This window comes from Mobula birostris, chromosome 29 (genome assembly GCF_030028105.1).
Source record: "Mobula birostris isolate sMobBir1 chromosome 29, sMobBir1.hap1, whole genome shotgun sequence".
Lineage (NCBI taxonomy): Eukaryota > Metazoa > Chordata > Chondrichthyes > Myliobatiformes > Myliobatidae > Mobula > Mobula birostris.
In genome coordinates, this window is record NC_092398.1 from 31,219,076 (window position 1) to 31,237,317 (window position 18,242).

Below are 18,242 nucleotides of genomic sequence, written 5' to 3' on the forward strand. Positions count from 1 at the left end.
TATCTGTCTCTTAAATGTCCATTATGTATCTGCCTCTACCACCACCCCTGGCAGTGCGTTCCACACCAACAATTCTTTGTATAAAAAACACTTACCTCTGACATCACCTTAAGCACCATAAAATTATGCCCCCTGGTATTAGCCATTTCCATCCTCGCCAGCTATTCACTCTATGCCTCTTTATCTTGTGTACCTCTATCCTTCACTCCGAAGGGAAAAGTCCTAGCTCGCCCGATGACTCTTGATTGTTGCTTCTGCAGCAGGACTACCTACTGCTCATCAGCCCATCTTCGAATGTCGTCTTGGCCTTGCATGGCATGGGCTGCTTTGAGGGCAGTGCAGTACCCATAGCAGTCGGTGCAATACTTCACCGATTGGGGTTCAATTCCCACCACTCTCTGTGGGGAGTTTGTATACTCTCCCTGTGACTGTGCAGGTCTCCTCCTAGGTTCCAAGGTCATACAGGTTAGGGTTAGTAAGTTGTGGACATGCTCTGCTTGTCCTGCAGGCGTGGCAACACTTGTGGGCTGCCCAGCACATCCTTGGACTGCGATGGTTGTTGACACAAAATAATGTATTACACTGTACATGTGACAAACAAAGCTAATCCCTTTAATCTTTAAATCCTTACTCACTGAGGTGTGGTGAATGGGTTGAACACAGTGCAATTGGAGAACATCCCCACCCAGCTCCTGATGACTAATGACACAGCCAATGATGGTTGTGTCCTGGGTAACTTGGGTAGTGACCGCTTACAGCCCAAGCTAACTCATTTCCACACTGCCTTGGCTGTTTCATCCATGCCTTCATTCTCTCCCACTGTAACAGTTCCTTGGTTCTCTTGGCTAACCTCTTTTCTTCCACCCGAGGACTGGGTAAGCACTACTGGCCAGGGTGTGACTAACCCATCAGTCCCTGGGCTCAGTGACCTGTCCACCACACCTCTGGCTCTCCTCTCCCTTTCTCACCATTACCCAGGAGCAGAGAAGTCTGCAAAAAGTGGTGGACATGTCCCAGGCAAAGCCCTCCCTACCACTGAGCACGTTTGGAAACTGGATACATTGGAGGCTGTAGTAGAACAAAGGACCCTACGGAAAATCCTGGCAATTCTGGACAATGTTTCTCACCCTCTGCATGCTACCTTGGCTGAACAGAGGGGCACTTTTAGTAACAGACTAAGACAACTGTGCCGCTCGGAAGAGTGCTATATGAGGTTATTTTTACCCTCGGCCATTAGGCTCTATAATGAGTCAACCTATAGCCAGGGAAGTAATGATCCCCTCCTGTTGAACTGTTTGAGGTAACTTTTTATTCTTTCTTACTTCTCTTCTAATATTTGTCTATCTGTGCACTTGTAGTGCTACAGTGACACTGTAACTTCCTTTGGAATCAATGGAGTATCTATCTATCTATTCACAAGGAGCACTGCCATGGGAAAGCCGCATCCATGATCAAAGACCCCACCTTCCAGCCCATGGAGTACAGGAGGAGCCTTATGTCCCACACCACCAGGTTCAGTTTTCACCCTACAACTACCAGGCTCCTGAACCTTCACTCACTTCAACACTAAACTGACTCCACAACCTATGGACTCACTTTCAAGGACTCTACGACTCATGTTCTCAGGATTATTTACTGTTTTATTTGTACAATTTGTCTTCTTTTGCACATTGGACGATTGTCAAGTCTTTTGTTTTCATACAGTTTTCATAAATTCTACTGTATTTCTTCATTTTCCTGTAAATGCCTGTGAAAAAAATTAATCTCAAGGTAGTGTATGGTAACATACAGTATATGTAGTTTGATAATACATTGACTTTGACTTTAACACTGACCTCTTTGCCCCATCCTTTTTGCTGTGAATCCCCCCCTCCCCCTCATGTGGTTTAGCACAGTGTCACCCTTGATAACATGTGCAGCAAAGTTCCTGGGATTGTATCACTATATCAAACACTGGGCAGCATGGTAACTTAGTGGTTAGCACAATGCTTTACAGTACTAGTGATCCAGGTTCATGTCCCACCATTGTCTGTAAGGAGTTTATATGTTCTCCCCATATGGGTTTTCTCCGGGTGCTCCAGTTCCCTCCCACAGTACCAAGATTGGTAAGTTAATTGGTAAATTGTCCTGTGATTAGGTTAGGGTTAAAGCAGTGGGTTACTAGGTGGTGTGGTTTGAAGAGCTGGGAGGGCTTATGTATCAATCAATCAATAGAGTGTGCTGAGGCGATTCAGGCAGCCACTGTATCGCCTCAATTGGTGCAGGGAGAGCGGGTGTCTGTGGCAGAACGACCACCACTTCCTACACACGCTCCAACCTCAAACCACAGCTTGCAAAGACCAAGGAATTGACGGTGGACTTCAGGAAGGGGGAAGCCGAGGGAACACACACCAGTCCTTGTCGAGGGGTCAGCAGTAGAAAAGGGGAGCAGCTTCAAGTTCCTGGGTGTCAACATCTCTGAGGCTCTCTCCTGGGTCTAATGTATTGATGCAATCATGAAGAAGGCATGCCAGCAAGGAGTTTGAGGAGATCTGATATGTCACCAAAGACTCTAGATGTACCATGGAGAATATTCTGACTGGTTACACTACCTTTTGGTGTGGAGGGGCCAATGCAGAGGACTGGAAAAAGCTGCAGAGGGATGTAAACTCAACCAGCTCCATCATGGGCACTAGCTTCCCCACCAGACGACATCTTCAAAAGGCAGTGCTTCAAGGAAGGCGGCATGCATCATTAAGGCCTCTCACTGAGGATATTTCCCCTGAAAACCCTCATTCTATGTTTTTGGAACAGCTTCTCCCCCATCATCAGATATCTGAATGGTCTGTGATCGGTTCTCACCATTTTTCTTTCTTTTTGCAAAACTTGTATTTCTATATTTCTTAATGCAACTTACAATAATGTTTAATGTACAGCACTGTACTGCTACCACGAAACAACAAATTTCACAACATACGCCAGTGATAATGAACCTGATTCCGAAACACCAATCCAAGACCAGCGTCATTTTAAGAAGAAAACAGAAGACAAGAAATGAAGTGAAAGAGAAAAAGAGGAGTGGAAGAGAGAGGGAGTGAACTTTGTTTATTTGTGACCATGTATATAATTTAACATTGCAAGAATTTACACAGTTTATATCAGGGGAATAAAGGCATTGGAAATCATATCTTGGCTATTAAAATACATCCTGGCTACCCACCCAGAAGACCATAAGACATAGGAGCAAAATTAGGTCATTTGGCCCATCGAGCCTGTGTCGTCATTCCATCCTGGCTGACTTATTCGTGTTTTGGCCTCTGTTCTGCTTTGGCGTCCGATTCCACATCAGTTGCTGTGAGCCGGTCGCACTTTCCTGGGGTCAGTATGGGTCACTCACGGATTCCCGCTGCACAGCCCGGCCGAAAGCCTGGAACAGCCTTTGTCTGGGTTTAATAGGATGGAAGGTGCAGTCTAAGCCTGTGGTTCCACACAGTGACAGGATGGCGTCTGTGTCTGTGATCCTCACCCTCACACTGGATGTGGTCTGTTTCTGTGACACCCCCCCCCAAATAGGGTGGGGTCTGTGTCTATGAATGCACCCCACCCCAGTGACAGGATAAGTTGTAGTCTGTGATTTCCTCACAGTGTTAGTCTGAGGTCTGCGTCTCTGACTCCCTGTATGGTAACGGGATCAGGTCTGTATCTGTGATTCCTCCACAGTGACAAGATAGGATCTGTGTCTGTGGGACGGGGTCTGTGTCTTGATACCCAGGATGTGTTTCCCTACAGTAACACACCCCGTTGGGAGGTGAGAGCGGGGTGGACTGGACTGTCATCCAGATATCACATCTAACTTCCCCCACGCTGGATTCCCTCCAGGTCACAAGTTTGGCATCCTACTACCCCGTTAGCATTGTACAGGGTGTTGGGCTGCTTTGGAAATCATAAGAACTGGTGTGTACATTTCTAAATGGGGTGGGGGGGGGCAAGGGTTAGTGTAGCCACCATCCAAAGTATTAGACGCAAAGCTAGAGTGCATACAAATTTGGTATGGACTAGATGGGCCAAAGTGCCTGTTTCAGTGCTGTAGTGCTCTATAAACTGGAAAGTGAAATACAAGAGTATTTACAATTAAATATACACTGGTAGAGTGCTCCACAGTTGGCAACAAGAGACAGACAACAAAATTCAGACAGTATGTTAACTATGTACACAAGAGCCTTTAAGACATGCGCAAAGACGCAGAAAGTCAGTCACATGCAATTCATATCACCAGCCCACAGATCAGATTCCAATTTTAAATCTCAGATATGTCTACAGTGTCAACAGGGCACTGGCTAGAGACAAAGCTCCCTCCACACTGTCCCATCACACACTCCAGGGGTCAGACACAAAGAGAAGTTCCCTCTATACCATCCCATCACACACTCCCGGGGTCAGACACAGGGTGAAGCTCCCTCCACACCATCCCATCACATACCCCCGGGGTCAGACACAGAGTTAAGCTTTCTTCACACTGTGCCAACACACAGTCCCAGGGTCAGACACAAAGTGAAGCTCTCTCTACACCATCCCCAGGGTTAGGAACAGAGTGAATCTCCCTCTATACTGTACTATCACAAACTCGCAGGGTCAGACACAGAATGAAACCCCCTCCTTACTGTCCCATCATGCTGCCAGAGTCAGACATAGAGTGAGACTCCCTCCACACACTCCTGGGGTCAGACGCAGAGTGAAGCTCCCTCCACATTGGTCCAAGCCAGATCAAAGTTGAAGGAGAGTGCCACTTCCTGAGCATTCTGAATCCCTCAGACTTTAGCCGGGCTACCAGTACAGTTAGATATGTAGGGTGGGTGTGTGTTAGTGGAATTCCCCCATCTCCATTCAGGCAGGAACTGTGACTGGTCAGAGGGAGATGCCTACCACTGTTCAATCCTATGCTCTTCTCTCCCTGAACCCCAGATCCAGTCATCCTTCTTCCCCCTTCCACTGCCCCGCAGTATCTGAGATCCAGTGCGCTTGGAGCACCATCTCATCAACTCCTTCTGACTCCAAGTTCCTCTGCACCGTTTAAGAAAGCGACAGACAAGAGAAGAAAATGAAAAGGAGACAGTACGAAGTGAGAATACAAAAAAGAAAGTTTGGCAAGTACAAATTTATAGGTAGCACCCACGGAAATTGACGCATATTGGTTTACGATGTTGGCGCTTGTTGGGAGATACCCACCCCACCTCTTCCCCACCCACCCCCCTCAGTGAACCCCTAATCCAGCGTGATATCGACGTTGACTGGGGAGCCTCCCCCCGAGCTGCCTGCTGCCTCCTTTTCCTCCTTCTTGCCGCTGTACTGGCCGATGAATGAACCGTCCTCGTTAAATTCCACGTCAACACTGCCCCCGTAGTCCACGAGGCTGTCGTCGCTTCCCAGCGGCTTGATCCGCTCGTCCAGCGAGGGCTGGCTGCTGTTGAAGGGCTTCTCTTCCTGGTCATTGTCACTATGTGAGGAAGACCGAGCAGTTAGTAGGGGAGTGGAGGGAGCCCCGCTTGGGTCCCAGTAAAACAGGATGATTTCAGCACTTGAGATTCAATATGGATGGGAGGGGTATGGAGGGCTATGGTCCAGGTGGGGAGGGCAATGGAACTACACAGAATAACCGTTCAGCATTGACTATAGAGGGGACTAGGAGACTGCTTCTGTGCTGTAGGGCTCTCCAACTCTATGAAGTGGATGCCATTCAAACCTCTCAGGTCTGTGGGCGCTACGAACAGGAAATTCCCATTCAGTCCTTTGCGCCTGTCACACAGAGGTCATTGGGGTCAGTTATCCAGGGAGCAGGGGAAGGCCACTCAAGTCACTGGGCTCTGGGCCAAGAGGGGAGAGAGAGTTGGTGGTCCCTTCCCACTTTCTACCTCCGCACCCCCCCAATCTCTGGATGTCCCAGGAACCCAGACTTCCCCCTCAGGCTTGCCCCATAATATTCCCCAGTACAGTGTTACCACCACCATGTCAGAGTTAGGAAGGTGAAGCTCAGAAGCTAGAATCAACCTTGTTTGGATGCAAATTCCACATGCCATCTTACATAGAGTGTGGTGTGTGGCGAAGTAGTTAGGGTGTTGGATTAGCAATCTGTAGGTCGTAGGTTCGAGACTCGGCAGAGGCAGTGTGTGTGTCCTTGAGCAAGGCACTTAACCACACAATGCTCCAATCTACCTAGCTGAGAATGGGTACTGGCAAAAAAATGCTGGGGGTTAACCTCGCGATAGACTGGCATCCTATCCGGGGGGGAGTCTCGTACTTTCAGTCGCTTCACACCATGGAAACCGGCATAAGAACCAGCCTGATGGGCCACAAGGCTCGTGACAAACTTTAATCTTTAATCTTACATAGAACAGCAAAGCACAGTTCCGGCTCCTCCTCCGTGATGTTGTGCCAACTTTTAAACTTACTTTCAGATCAATCTAACCCTTCCCTCCATTTTTCTATCATCCATGTGCCAATCTAATGCCCCTAACATATCTGCCTCTACTACCACCTGTGGCAGCATGTTTCAAGCAGCAACCACTCCCTGCAATAAAAAAACCTACCTCTGACATCCCTTCTATACTTTCCTGAATCACTTTAAAATGATGCCCCTCTGCAATTAGCCATTTTCACCCTGGGAAAAAGTCTCTGGCTACCCACGATCTTTGCCTTCTATCATCTTGTACACCTCTACCAAGTCATCTCTCATCTTCCTACACTCCAAAGAGAAAAGCCCTAGCTCATCAAACCTATCCTCATAAGACATGCCCTGTAATCCAAGGCAGCATCCTGTCAAATCTCCTCTACACCCCTTCTAAAGCTTCCACATTCTTACTACTGAAGCAACCAGAACTGAACCCAATGCCTTTCACTATCTTGGACTAAGAGACCACCATGGACTTCAGTTGATCTTTTACACTATACATATTTATACAAGCCCTCCTGGTCATTTTAAATGTTAGCATTTTCTTATTCACTGTCGTACCTAGCAATTTAACAAACCCTTGTAGTTTACTTTACATGCATAGGATAAGCTCAGTGCATGGTTATAGACTGAACTACAACATGTTTAATTTTCATACATAGTTCTATCACATTACGATTACTGTTCCCTATATTCTCATTATCTGCTCGATTGATTAACTTTCGGGCAGCACTGTAGAACAGTGGTTAGAGCAACGCTTTACAGCACAAGTGATTGAAAGATCGGGGTTGAAATTCCTGCCAGCTCTTGACTCTGACCTCCTACAATGATTATTTTTCAACAACATGCCCAGCCTGCAGGCCCTCAGTTAAGTGATGGAACGCCCTTGCTCCTCACCCTTTGGGCTTTTGGTTTTACTCTGCTCTTGGCGGCTCAGGTTTCATCTTCTGCTCCGACACGCATGACACGTCACCTTCATTGCGCTCTCTCTCTCAGCCATCAAAATCCCAGCATTAACTCATTCTCACTCCCACAGCCACTGTTCGATATTTTAAAAAATTTCCTTGTTCACTGACCGCTTCTCTCCCCGTATACACTGCTCAAGCTGCTGTGTATCACCAGCGTTTTCTGACCTCACTCTCCTCGTCCTGTCTGGTGTGTTGATCTTCTTTAGTCACGCGGCTGAGTTCAGGAGCAGTCAGGCAATGTTGCAGCTCTATAAAACTCTGCTTAGACCACACGGAATAAATATTGTGTTCTGTTCAGGTCGCCTCATTATAGGACCCTTTAGAAGAGGGTGCAGATGAGATTTACCAGGATGCTGCCTAGATTAGGACAGGCTGAGCAAGATAAAGCTTTTCTCTTTGAAGTGAAGGAGGATGAGAGGCAACTTTATAGAGGTGTACAAGATATGAGGATCAGAAGGGGGAAGGGGAGGGGGAAAATTACTGAAGGAGATATCATGCCCAAGCCAGCAGGTTGGAGTCCACATGGATGGACTACGAGGTGTTGCTCTGGCACCCTAAGGGTGACCTCATCGTGGCTAAAGAGGCCATGGACAGATATGTCTGAATGGGAATGGGGATCCAAATTGAAATGGTTGGCCACCAGGAAATTCTTTTTGCCGGATGGAGCGGAGGTGCTCAACAAAGTAGTCCCCCAGTTTATACTGGGTCTCACCGATGTAGAGAAGGCCACGTTGGGAGCACCGGATACAACAGATTCACATGTGAAGCATTTCCTCATCTGGAAGGACTGTTTGGGGTCCTGAAACAGTCCTGTAAGGGAGGAAGTGAATGGACAACTGGAACATTTCTGTTGCTTGCAGGGATATGTGTCTGGAGGGAGATTAGTCGGGAGGGACAAATGCATCTTCTGCCCGATGGGAGGGGGTAGAGGGAATAACTGGGTGGGGATTGGCTATGCTGGCTGCTTTACTGAAGTAGCAAGAAGTGTAGACAGAGTCCATAGAGACGAAGCTGGTTTCCACGATGTGCTGAACTGTATTCATAGCCCTGTAGTTTCTTGTGGTCACCGGCAGAGCAGTTGCCGTATGAAGCTGGGGTGCATCCCGATAGGATGCTTTTTATGATGCACCGATAAAAATTTGTTGAGGGTTAAAGAGGATATTTCAAATCTCCTGAAAGTAGAGATACTGGTGAGCTTCCTTGGCCGTGGCATCTTAGAGGTTGGATAAGGAGAGGCTATTAGAGGGTGGATTAGATATCTATACTCTTGTCTTTCGTGCAAGGGTAGAGTTATCTTTCTCCAAGTTTTACAGGGCACTGGTACAGCAAGATGATGTTTGAAACATCGTGTATAGGTCTGGTTTCTCAGAGGGAGTGCACTGAAGGTTTTCCAGATCGATTATTGGGACAAGATTTATCAGATTACCTTCTCCCTCTCTCCTTCTCCCTTCAATCTGCAAAGAAATCTATCTCACTGTTTCTTACATTTCCTCCCTCTTAAAAACCAGACTCGTCAGCTTGTAGCTGAGTGTGTAATGGCCAAGCTCACTGGTCTTGATGGGATAAGGATCAAACCTTCTCTAATCCACATTGATAATGCACACCAGCTGGAATTTGTTCTGGGTTTGTAGGGTGGGGAACGAACAGTTGCTCTCCTGCTGTGGACTTGCTGCAGATCACAAGAGACAGGTGTCAGTTTATGATCCTGCCTGTTGAATTAAAGAGTGAAGCATTCCATCGTGGTGAAACAAGCTGACAGCACCACAGCAGGGAGCCTTTTCAGCCTGCATCTTGTCAGAGGAGAGAGAGAGCAGAGACAGACGAGAGAAGGGTGAGGGTGAGGGTGGCGGTGAGGGGAGGGGAGGAGGAGAGGAGGGAGAAAATCACACAGAACAGTACAGCACAGTACAGGCCCTTCAGCCCGCAATGTTGTGCCGATCTTTTAACTTACCCCAAGACCAATCTAACCCTTCCATCCCACGTAACCCTCCATTTTTCGATCATCCATGTACTGATGTAAGAGCTTCTTACATATCCCTAATGTATCTGCCTCCACCATCACCCTTAGCAGGGTGTCCCACACACACACACACACACCACCTTCTGTGTTCTCTGACATCCCCCCTTCATGACATATGTGAGTGATGATAAACCTGATTCTGATATGGGTCTCTGTTGGGGAGTGAGAGTGGGAAGGAGGCAGGGAGAGGGGAATCATGGTTGGGAAGAGGGGAAGGGAGCAGGAAGCACCAGAGAGACATTGTGTAATGATCAATAAATCAATTGTCTGGAATCAAATGACCTTGCCTGGTGTATCAGGGCTGGGTGTGTCTGCAATGTGGCCCCCACCTCTGGCACTCCTTCTCTCGTCCCATACTCCACCCTTGTCATTTCCCAACATCCTTTGCCCCCACCAGATTGACAAATACAGTGCTGTGGAAAAGTCTTAAGCACTTGACCTACGGCCTCCTGCCTCTTCTCCTCACCTGCCTATCACCTCCCCCGGTGGCCATCCTTCTTCCCTTTCTCCCATGGTCCACTTTCCTCTCCCATCAGATTCCTTCTTCTGCAGCCCTTTACATTTCCCACCCACCTGACTTCACCTACCACCTTCTATCTTGCCCTCCTTCCCCTCTCCCCACCTTTCTTATTCGGGCATCTCCCTTCCTTCCCAATGCTGAAGAAGGATCTCAGCCCAAAACGTCAACTGTTTATTCACTCCCATAGGTGCTGCCTGACCTGCTGAAATTGTCCAGCAATTAGTGCGTGTTGCAGAGACATGAAAACACGTACCAGCAGGGTTGAATACAACTTCGATCCCACTGTTATAACACTATTGAACGGTAGCTTGATTTTCAGACTTCCTTAGATGGATTCTTGACCTTATAATCTCCCTCATCATGACCCTGCACCTTCTTGCCTGCTGCACGGCATGCTTTTCAGTAACTGTAACCTTTATTCTGCATTCTGTGATTACTCTCCCCTGCACGACCTCAATTCACTGTTGTAATGAACTGATTTGATGAAGCAGAGCAGTGGAAGTGGAGTATGTGGGATTTTAGTGCGGCTTTCATCAAGGCAGGCTCATTCAGAAAGTCAGGAGGCAAGGCATCCAGGGGATCTTTCTGCACCCCCTCTATCACAGTCATGGTCACGACAGCACAGAAACAGGCCCTGTGGCTCATTTATTCCATGCCAAACTCTAATTCTGCTTGGTCCCATCAACCCACACCCGAACCATGGCCTTCCAAACCCCTCCTATCCAACTTCTTCTAAATGTTAAAGTTGAACCCACAATAATCACTTGTAATAGCAGCTCATTCTACCTCTATACCACTCTCTGAATGAAGAAGTTCCCCTTAGGTTCCTCTTTCACCCTTTACTACGACCTCTAGTTCTAGTCTTGTCCAACTTCAGTGGAAAAAGCCTACTTGCATTTACCTCATTCATACTCCTCAAGATTTTGTATACCTCTTATCAAATTCTCCTTTGCTTTAAGGAATAAAGTACTTTCCCCATAACTCAGGTCCTCAAGTCCCAGCACCATTCTTGTAAATTTTCTCTGCACACTTTCAAATCTTATTGATGGGTAAGATTTCCTGTAGGTGGGTAACCAGGACTACACACAATGGTCCAAATTAGGCCTTACCAATGTCTGATACAACTTCAGCATAATATCCCAGCTCCTGCACTCAGGACTTTGATATACGAAGGCCGATGAGCCTAAAGCTTTATACACATCATGAGGCTGAGAGCTCACAAGTGTGCACGGTAACCCAGGGCAGTCTCTCAGAGGCACAGGACATCTCTAATTTTGTACTTAAATCTTCTAACACCAGCAGCCACATTTACTGCCTTCCTGACTGCATGATGAACCACAGTTACCCAGCGACTGGTGTACAAGGACACCCAAGTCCCTCTGAAACATCGAACATGAAGCTTTAATGGGGACTGTCCAAGAATCTGGTGCAGGTGTACCTGGAGGAAGTTGGCCCAGTGTCTCAAGGATCTCTCCTCAAAGCCCTGTCTACAGAGACCAGCAGCTACAGTGAACTCTGTGAGGCTTCGAGTCTGCTCTGCCATTCCATCATGGTTGAGTTATTATCTCAACCTCATTTTTCTGCCTTTGGACACCTTGACTAATCAAGAACCCATCAACCTTTGCTTTAAATATGACCAATGGCCTGGCCTCCACAGTCGTCTATGGCAATGAAGTTCACAAATTTACCACCGTCTATCTAAAGAAATTCCTCCTCATCTCAGTTCTAAAGGACATCCTCCTACTTTGAGTCTGTGCCTCCTGGTCCTCGACTAGGGGCTCCCCACTTTTTTATGCCATAGACCCCTACCATTAACCGAGGCATCCTTGGACCCAGGGTTGGGAACCTCTCTTCCAGACTCTACCACTATTGCAAACATCCTCCCCACTCTATCTAGGCCTTCCAATGAGATCCCTCATCATTCTTCTAAATTCCAGTGAATACAGGCCTAGAGCCTTCAAAAGCTCCTCATATATTAACTCTTTCATTCCTGGGATCATTCTCTGGCCTCTCTCCAAAGCAGCACATCCTTTCTTAGATATGGGCCCAAAACTGCTCACAGTATAAACCCTATCCACCACCTATATCTGCACATTAATATTGCAGTTAGATATAGCACCCGTAACCCGAATCCGTATGGATCCTGTCTGTATGTTCTCCCCACAACCGCGTGGGTTTCCTCCTGCATTAAAAAAACATATGGGTTAGTAGTTTATTTGTCCATATGGGGTTTAACTGGACTGCACTGGCTTATTGGGATGGAAGGACCTGTTACTGTACTGTATCTCCAAATCAAATAACAATATATCTGCACCGTGTGGTGCCCGGTGCTGTGCTCTTCCATTTGGTTAGTGCTACCACCTCACCCTCAACACAATAGATACTGCAGATGCTGGAAATCCAGAGCTACGCACACAAAATGCTGGAGGAACTCAGCAGGTCAGGCAGCATCCATGGAGAGGAATAACGGCAATGAAGGCTTTTCGGCCCAAAATTCCTCTGCGTAGGTGCTGGCTGAGTTACTGAGTTTCTCGGACACCTTGTGCGTTCCAAAACGTGATCTTTCCCTCACTCATTCTTCCTTTAGGATTGTAAACCTGAGGAAGCACTTCCCTCCCATGGAGACAGGTCCAACCACCCAATTAAGCTCATCCTGTTTTGTTCTGCCAATATTTCCATCAGTTCACCATATTCCACTGCTCACTGGGGAGCGAATTAAGCCACCGGCCAACAAATGCACAGGGTCGCGGAAAGAGTGTGTAGACTCCTCATAGACAGTGCCAGAGGTGGGGATTGAACCCTGGGTCTCCGGAACTGTGGGGCAGCGGCTCTATCTATGATTGTGCTTTCACCATCTCCCCACTTCTGCCAAGATGCTGTAAGAACTTGTTTCATTATAACCACAACTTTTTAATTGATGCTCCTCGTCTTTTAAGCCTGCAACTCTACAGCCCGTGTTTCTTTCCAGGGGTTGATTCATCAGGCAGGGTTGGTTGGGCATTCCCCCTAGGGCCCCTCCACTGTGGGGCCTCCCCGGGGGTTCACTGCACTATACAGCCTCCCCTTGGTCTTCCTCCACCGAGGGGACTCTGGCCTCCGGTGGTCCCTCCACCATGGAGCTTTCAGCCTCTCCCTGGGGACCCTCCACCGTAAGGACTCCAGAGTCCCCCTGGCTTCACTCCATTGAAGAGCCTCTTCCTGGTGTTCCTCCACCATGGGAACTCTGTTCTGTCCAGGGGTCCCTCCACCATAAGGCCTCTGGACTCCCTCCCAATGTCCCCCTGGGGTCTCCCCCAGTAAGCTTTCTCCACCATGGGGCCTCCAGCCTCCCCATGGGGGTCAGTCCACTATCCCCACTGTCCTTTTCCTGCAGGCCCTCCTCCACTGTGCTTCCAGCCTCCCTGTGGAGTCCCTCTACCGTGGGCTATATCTCCACAGTGGGCCCTCCAGCCTCCCCACCATGGGGTTTCTGGCCTCTCCCTGGAGTCCCTCTGCCATGCTGCCTGGCAGTGGATTTCTTCCACTGGTCCCCAAACACCACTCCCTACAGACGCACTGCCTGGTTTCCAGAGCCAAACACACACACACATACAGGGGTGGAAGCGGTGGAGACTGATGCTTCAGCAGACACACGATCTTACCTTTCCAGAGACCTGCCGGCAGCAATGGGAAGGGAAGGAGAGAGAAGCAGTTAGCCATGGGTGGAGAGGACCCGCCCGGCGGGAGAGGCTGGCGACGGAGTAGGACGCTGCTGCGGGCAGTGCGCAGAAGCAGGGCCGACTGCGAGATCCGAGTCCGGCAAATGGAGGAGGAGAGGAGGCAGCGTTTCCCCAGCCCCTGCAATATGTCCGCTGGGTCCAGCTTCACAGCGAGGGCCCTCTGCTGAGTGATCATGAGGAGGGGTACAGGAGCACAGTCAGATCCCACAAGCAGCCACAGTAATGGCCACCAGGTGAGTAAGCAGGAAGGAGTCGTCATCCCTGCTCTTCCCCCTGGGTCTGGTTTGGAGAGCAGTGCAGCATTCCCCTGAGGCTGACCCGCTTGACGATGCGCACAGTGTTACCCCCGCCATCACATCTCCGAAAGTGTGGTGCATCCCTCAGTGTCAGGTCTCCCCACCTGCACCACTCTCCCCTCAGCAACCACCCCCCCAATCTACGAGAGGATGGCACACCCTCGATGGCAGGTCACCCAGCATGCACCCTTAACGCCATGCTGTCCCGACACCTTCTGTCTGATAGTCGGTGCCAGCCCACACTCTCAGCACTGCAGCCTGAATACCGGCGCGAAGCAGAACTCAATTTTCGGCAATCTGCTGGCTCCGAGGGTGGGAGATCCCTCCCCCTTGAGTTCATGACTCGCCGCCACCCCACTCACAACCCACCGGGTGGCTCAGTAGCGTGGTGGTTTGCGTAAAACTACCGGCGACTGAGTTCAATCCCGCCACCGTCACTGAGGACTTTGTACCTCTTCCCCGTGATTGTGTAGGCTTTCTACGGGTGCTTCAATTTCCTCCCTCACTCCAAAGACGTACACACGGGATAGTAGGTTAATTGGTCACATGAGTGTTACTGAGCTCTATCTCGAAATAATCTAAATAAATTAAAATAAACGTGGGCACAGGCCAGGATGACGGAGGTTGTAAAATATTTAACCTTCATTATCTGATTTAAATTAGAGGAGACAGCGTGCACATTAGTACACAGTCTGTCAGAGTCAGTGAGTCAGTGCTGGAAACATCACCTCATCTCTGTTCACCAGGGCTGTGAGGCGTGGGACATCACAAAACAGAGTGGTGATGAATGGGAGGGGCTGACAGATTATTGCCAACGGGTGGGGCATGCAGACGAGGTTCTGGGAGCAAGCAATCTACCCCTGTTGGTCATTACAACGTAGGCCTCTGCTCTGTGGAAGAGAGCGGGCAGCCTGCCCATGGCTATCAGGGCACAGCCGTGAACTCTGGGGGGGTGGTGCTTGGTGTTGCCCATGGTCTCACCTGTATTCACCAAAGGTCTCGTCCTTCATGGGCCGGGCCTCTGAGTCGACGTGAGCGTCTTCCTTATCCTTCACTGCAGGGCATGGGGGCAAAAGAGAGGCAGGGTGAGGAACCGCATGGCCAGAGAACCAGTCGGGGAGGGACATGAGGGGCAGGCAAAAGACAGGAGGGGTTGGGAGATGATGGGGAGGGAGGGGCCAGCTGATAAAGAGAGAGAACACATGTGGTATGGATAGACGGCTGAAGAGTGGTTGAAGAAGACAGATGGGAGTGAAAGGCTGAAGAATTTAGAGATGGCAGAGGCACAAAGGAAAAGGTAAAGATTGAAGGGAGAATAGTAGGTGGTGTGATAGAGTGACTGAATTAGAATTAATGGAGAGGGAAAGATAGAGTGATAAGGAGAGCTCGGACAATGGTGAAAGAAAGACATGGATAAAAATGGGAAGAGTGAGACAGAGAGAGAGGAATAGAGAGAAAGAGGGATGGGGAGAGAGTGATGAGGAGAGAGAGGGACAGACAGAGAGGGATGGAGAGAAAGAAGTGGTGAGGGAGAGGGATGGGGAAGGAGGGAGAGATGGAGAGGGAGAGAGGGATGGGGAAGGAGGGAGGGATGGGGAAGGAGGGAGGGATGGGGAAGGAGGGAGGGATGGGGAGGGAGTGAGAGGGATAGGGAGGGAGGGAGAGAGGGATAGGGAGGGAGGGAGAGAGGGATAGGGAGGGAGGGAGAGAGGGATAGGGAGGGAGGGAGAGAGGGATAGGGAGGGAGGGAGAGAGGGATAGGGAGGGAGGGAGAAAGGGATGGGGAGGGAGAAGGATAGAGAGGAAGGGAGAGGGAGAGAGAGAGGAGGATGGGGAGGGAGAGGGGGGTTGGGGGGAGGGAGAGGGAGTTGGGGGGGAGGGAGAGGGGGGATGGGGAGGGAGGGAGCGGGGGATGGGGAGGGGATGGAGAGGGAGAGGGGAATGGGAGGGAGAGGGGTTGGCGAGGGAGAGGGGTTGGCGAGGGAGAGGGGTTGGCGAGGGAGAGGGAGGGTGATGGGGAGAGACAGACAGAGAGAGGGCAACAGATAGAGGGATGGGGAGAGGGGGACGCAGTGGGGGAGAGGGGGATGCAGTGAGGGGGATGGAGAGAGAGACAGAGATCGAGAGAGAGAGAGAGAGAGAGAAAGATGGAGAGAGAGGGACAATGAGAGGAGGACAGAGTGAGTGACGGAGAGAGAGAGTGAGAGTGATTAAGAGGGTGACCATTGGGCTGAGAATGTCTGACAGCGGGATGGAGTGATGGGGGACATGGGTAGGGGAGGACACGTGCCTGGGCATTGAGAGGTGCTCCATACCTGAGTACTTGCCTCCTTTGTTCCTCTTGATGAAGCAGACGATGAGCAGGATGAGCACGAGGAGGACGACAGCGCTGATCAGACCGATGAACCAGCCCTGTGTGGCTATGCCATTGTTGAGCTCATTTATGACTGGGAGTGGACAAAGAAGAACAACCTCAGTCAAGTGACCGCACACCCACGACGAGCCCCAGACAGCCTCACATGAGGTCAAAGTCAGGTTTTCTGTCATATTTACATGTTTGCACAAGTGCAAAGGAAGAGCCACTTGCAGCACCATTACAGGCACAGAAAATCAAATAGGCAGTACAATAATAGCTAATACAGTCATGGAGTACTACAGCACAGAAAGAAGCCCTTCAGCCCCTCTAGTGCATACCAAACAATTGTTGTTCCTAGTCCCATCAACATGCACCTGGACCACAGACCTCCAGGCACCTCTCACCCATGTACCTCTTTCAGTGTTGAAATCGAATTATCTTCAATAAACTGGCTCGGACTTTCAACAGCGAACTAACTAACTTCATTCGATCTGTATTTGGCACCGGAATGCACCCTGACACTTGCGGGCTGCCCCCAGAGCACCCCTGGGTGTGTTGGTCGTTAATGCAAACGACACATTTCACTGTATGTTCTTTGATGCAGAAATAAACTTGAATCTTGAATCTTTTATTTGGAGAGACAGCCCGAGCCGCACAATTAACCTTCTGTCCTGCATGTCTATGGTATGTGGGAGGAAACCGGAGCACCTAGAGGAAACCCACAGAGTCATAGGGAGAACGGACTGCTAGTCTCTAGGACTCCCTAGGAGAGAGGTGTTGGACGTGGTGTGGCGTGGCGTCCAAGCTGGAGTCGGTGCTGCCCCCCAGTGTTCACTCAGCAGAAGACAAGCTGTATTGTGTTTGGCTGCAGATTTCTGCAAAATTCATGGACTCAGGGTCTTGGGCTATATACTTTTTGTATGACTGTATTTTACTGATCTCTTACATGTACTTGCTATCTTATGTAAGGGGTTTTGTTACTGCGTGTGTTAATTAAAATGGCTTCTTGGTTATGTTAAATGCTGAGAAGGTTCTCTCGTTGGCATTTGTTTGGGTTACCTTATTGATAAGAGAGCGCATGAACCAATGGGTGTCCATGTTATTCTTTTTTGGGGTGATTTGCTGTCTCATATGGCTGGGAAAGGGGGGTTTTGGTGGGGAGTTGGAGGAGAGACTGGGGGGAAGACGGACGTGCTGGGGGTGCTCTGGTCAATCACTTCGGGCGGTCCTGAGCTGCGAGTCGAGGGGGTCGGAGTGGACCGCAGGGTGAAGAAGGAAAGTCCTGAGCTCCAACTGTGTGTGCACGAAGAAATTGAACTTTGATAAGTCTGGCACCTTTTTTTTCATTCCCTTTTGTATTGTACCTCTATTAATCTCATAGTCCGAGTAAGATTTATAAAGTGTAATTTGTAAAATGTACATTGTGTGCTGGCTGATGATCGATGTTTGAGGCCGTATCAGGTGGCATTGTATAGCAACTGACGTAACCGGGAGACAAGGTTGGGCAGCGGATGGGGTTTCCCCGAGATAAATACAAGCCTATATAGCTGAGCGTTACACTTATATGTGCTATATGTGCCCTGTGTGGTTTGTTGTTACTGTGTGTTGCACCAGGGCCCCAGAGGAACACTGCTGGGTTTGGCTGTATTCATGCATGGATGAATGTCAATCTAACTTGAATCTGAACGTACAAACTCCTTACAAACAAGACGTTACTGGCCTTTTACCAGAATGTTACTGTATATACTGTATGTCCTTGGTGGTGGGTAGGCTGGTGCCGGAGATGTGTTGGGCAGTTTTGAGAACCCATTGTCCTCTGCAGTACAGCTTCCATACCATTCAGTGATGTAGCATGTTAAGACGCTCTCTACTGCACATCTGTAGAATGACGTGTCCAGCTCTCTTCAGCCTCCTCAAAAAGTTGGTGAGCTTTGCTGAT

General features: G+C 49.2%; 1 protein-coding gene across 4 annotated transcripts in view; it reads right to left on the bottom strand.

Annotated features, from left to right (window-relative positions):
* Positions 1–3,058: 3,058 nt before the first annotated feature.
* l1cama (L1 cell adhesion molecule, paralog a) overlaps positions 3,059–18,242 on the bottom strand; it is a 325,567-nt gene continuing 310,383 nt past the window's right edge. For all 4 annotated transcript variants that reach the window (XM_072246918.1, XM_072246920.1, XM_072246919.1 and 1 more), the window contains 3 exons: positions 16,263–16,394; positions 14,929–15,001; positions 3,059–5,473 (listed from right to left, as the gene is read on the bottom strand). In XM_072246918.1, coding sequence (XP_072103019.1) covers positions 5,242–5,473; positions 14,929–15,001; positions 16,263–16,394 — 437 coding nt within the window. In that variant the 3' untranslated portion in view covers positions 3,059–5,241. The remainder of the gene's footprint in view (positions 5,474–14,928; positions 15,002–16,262; positions 16,395–18,242) is intronic.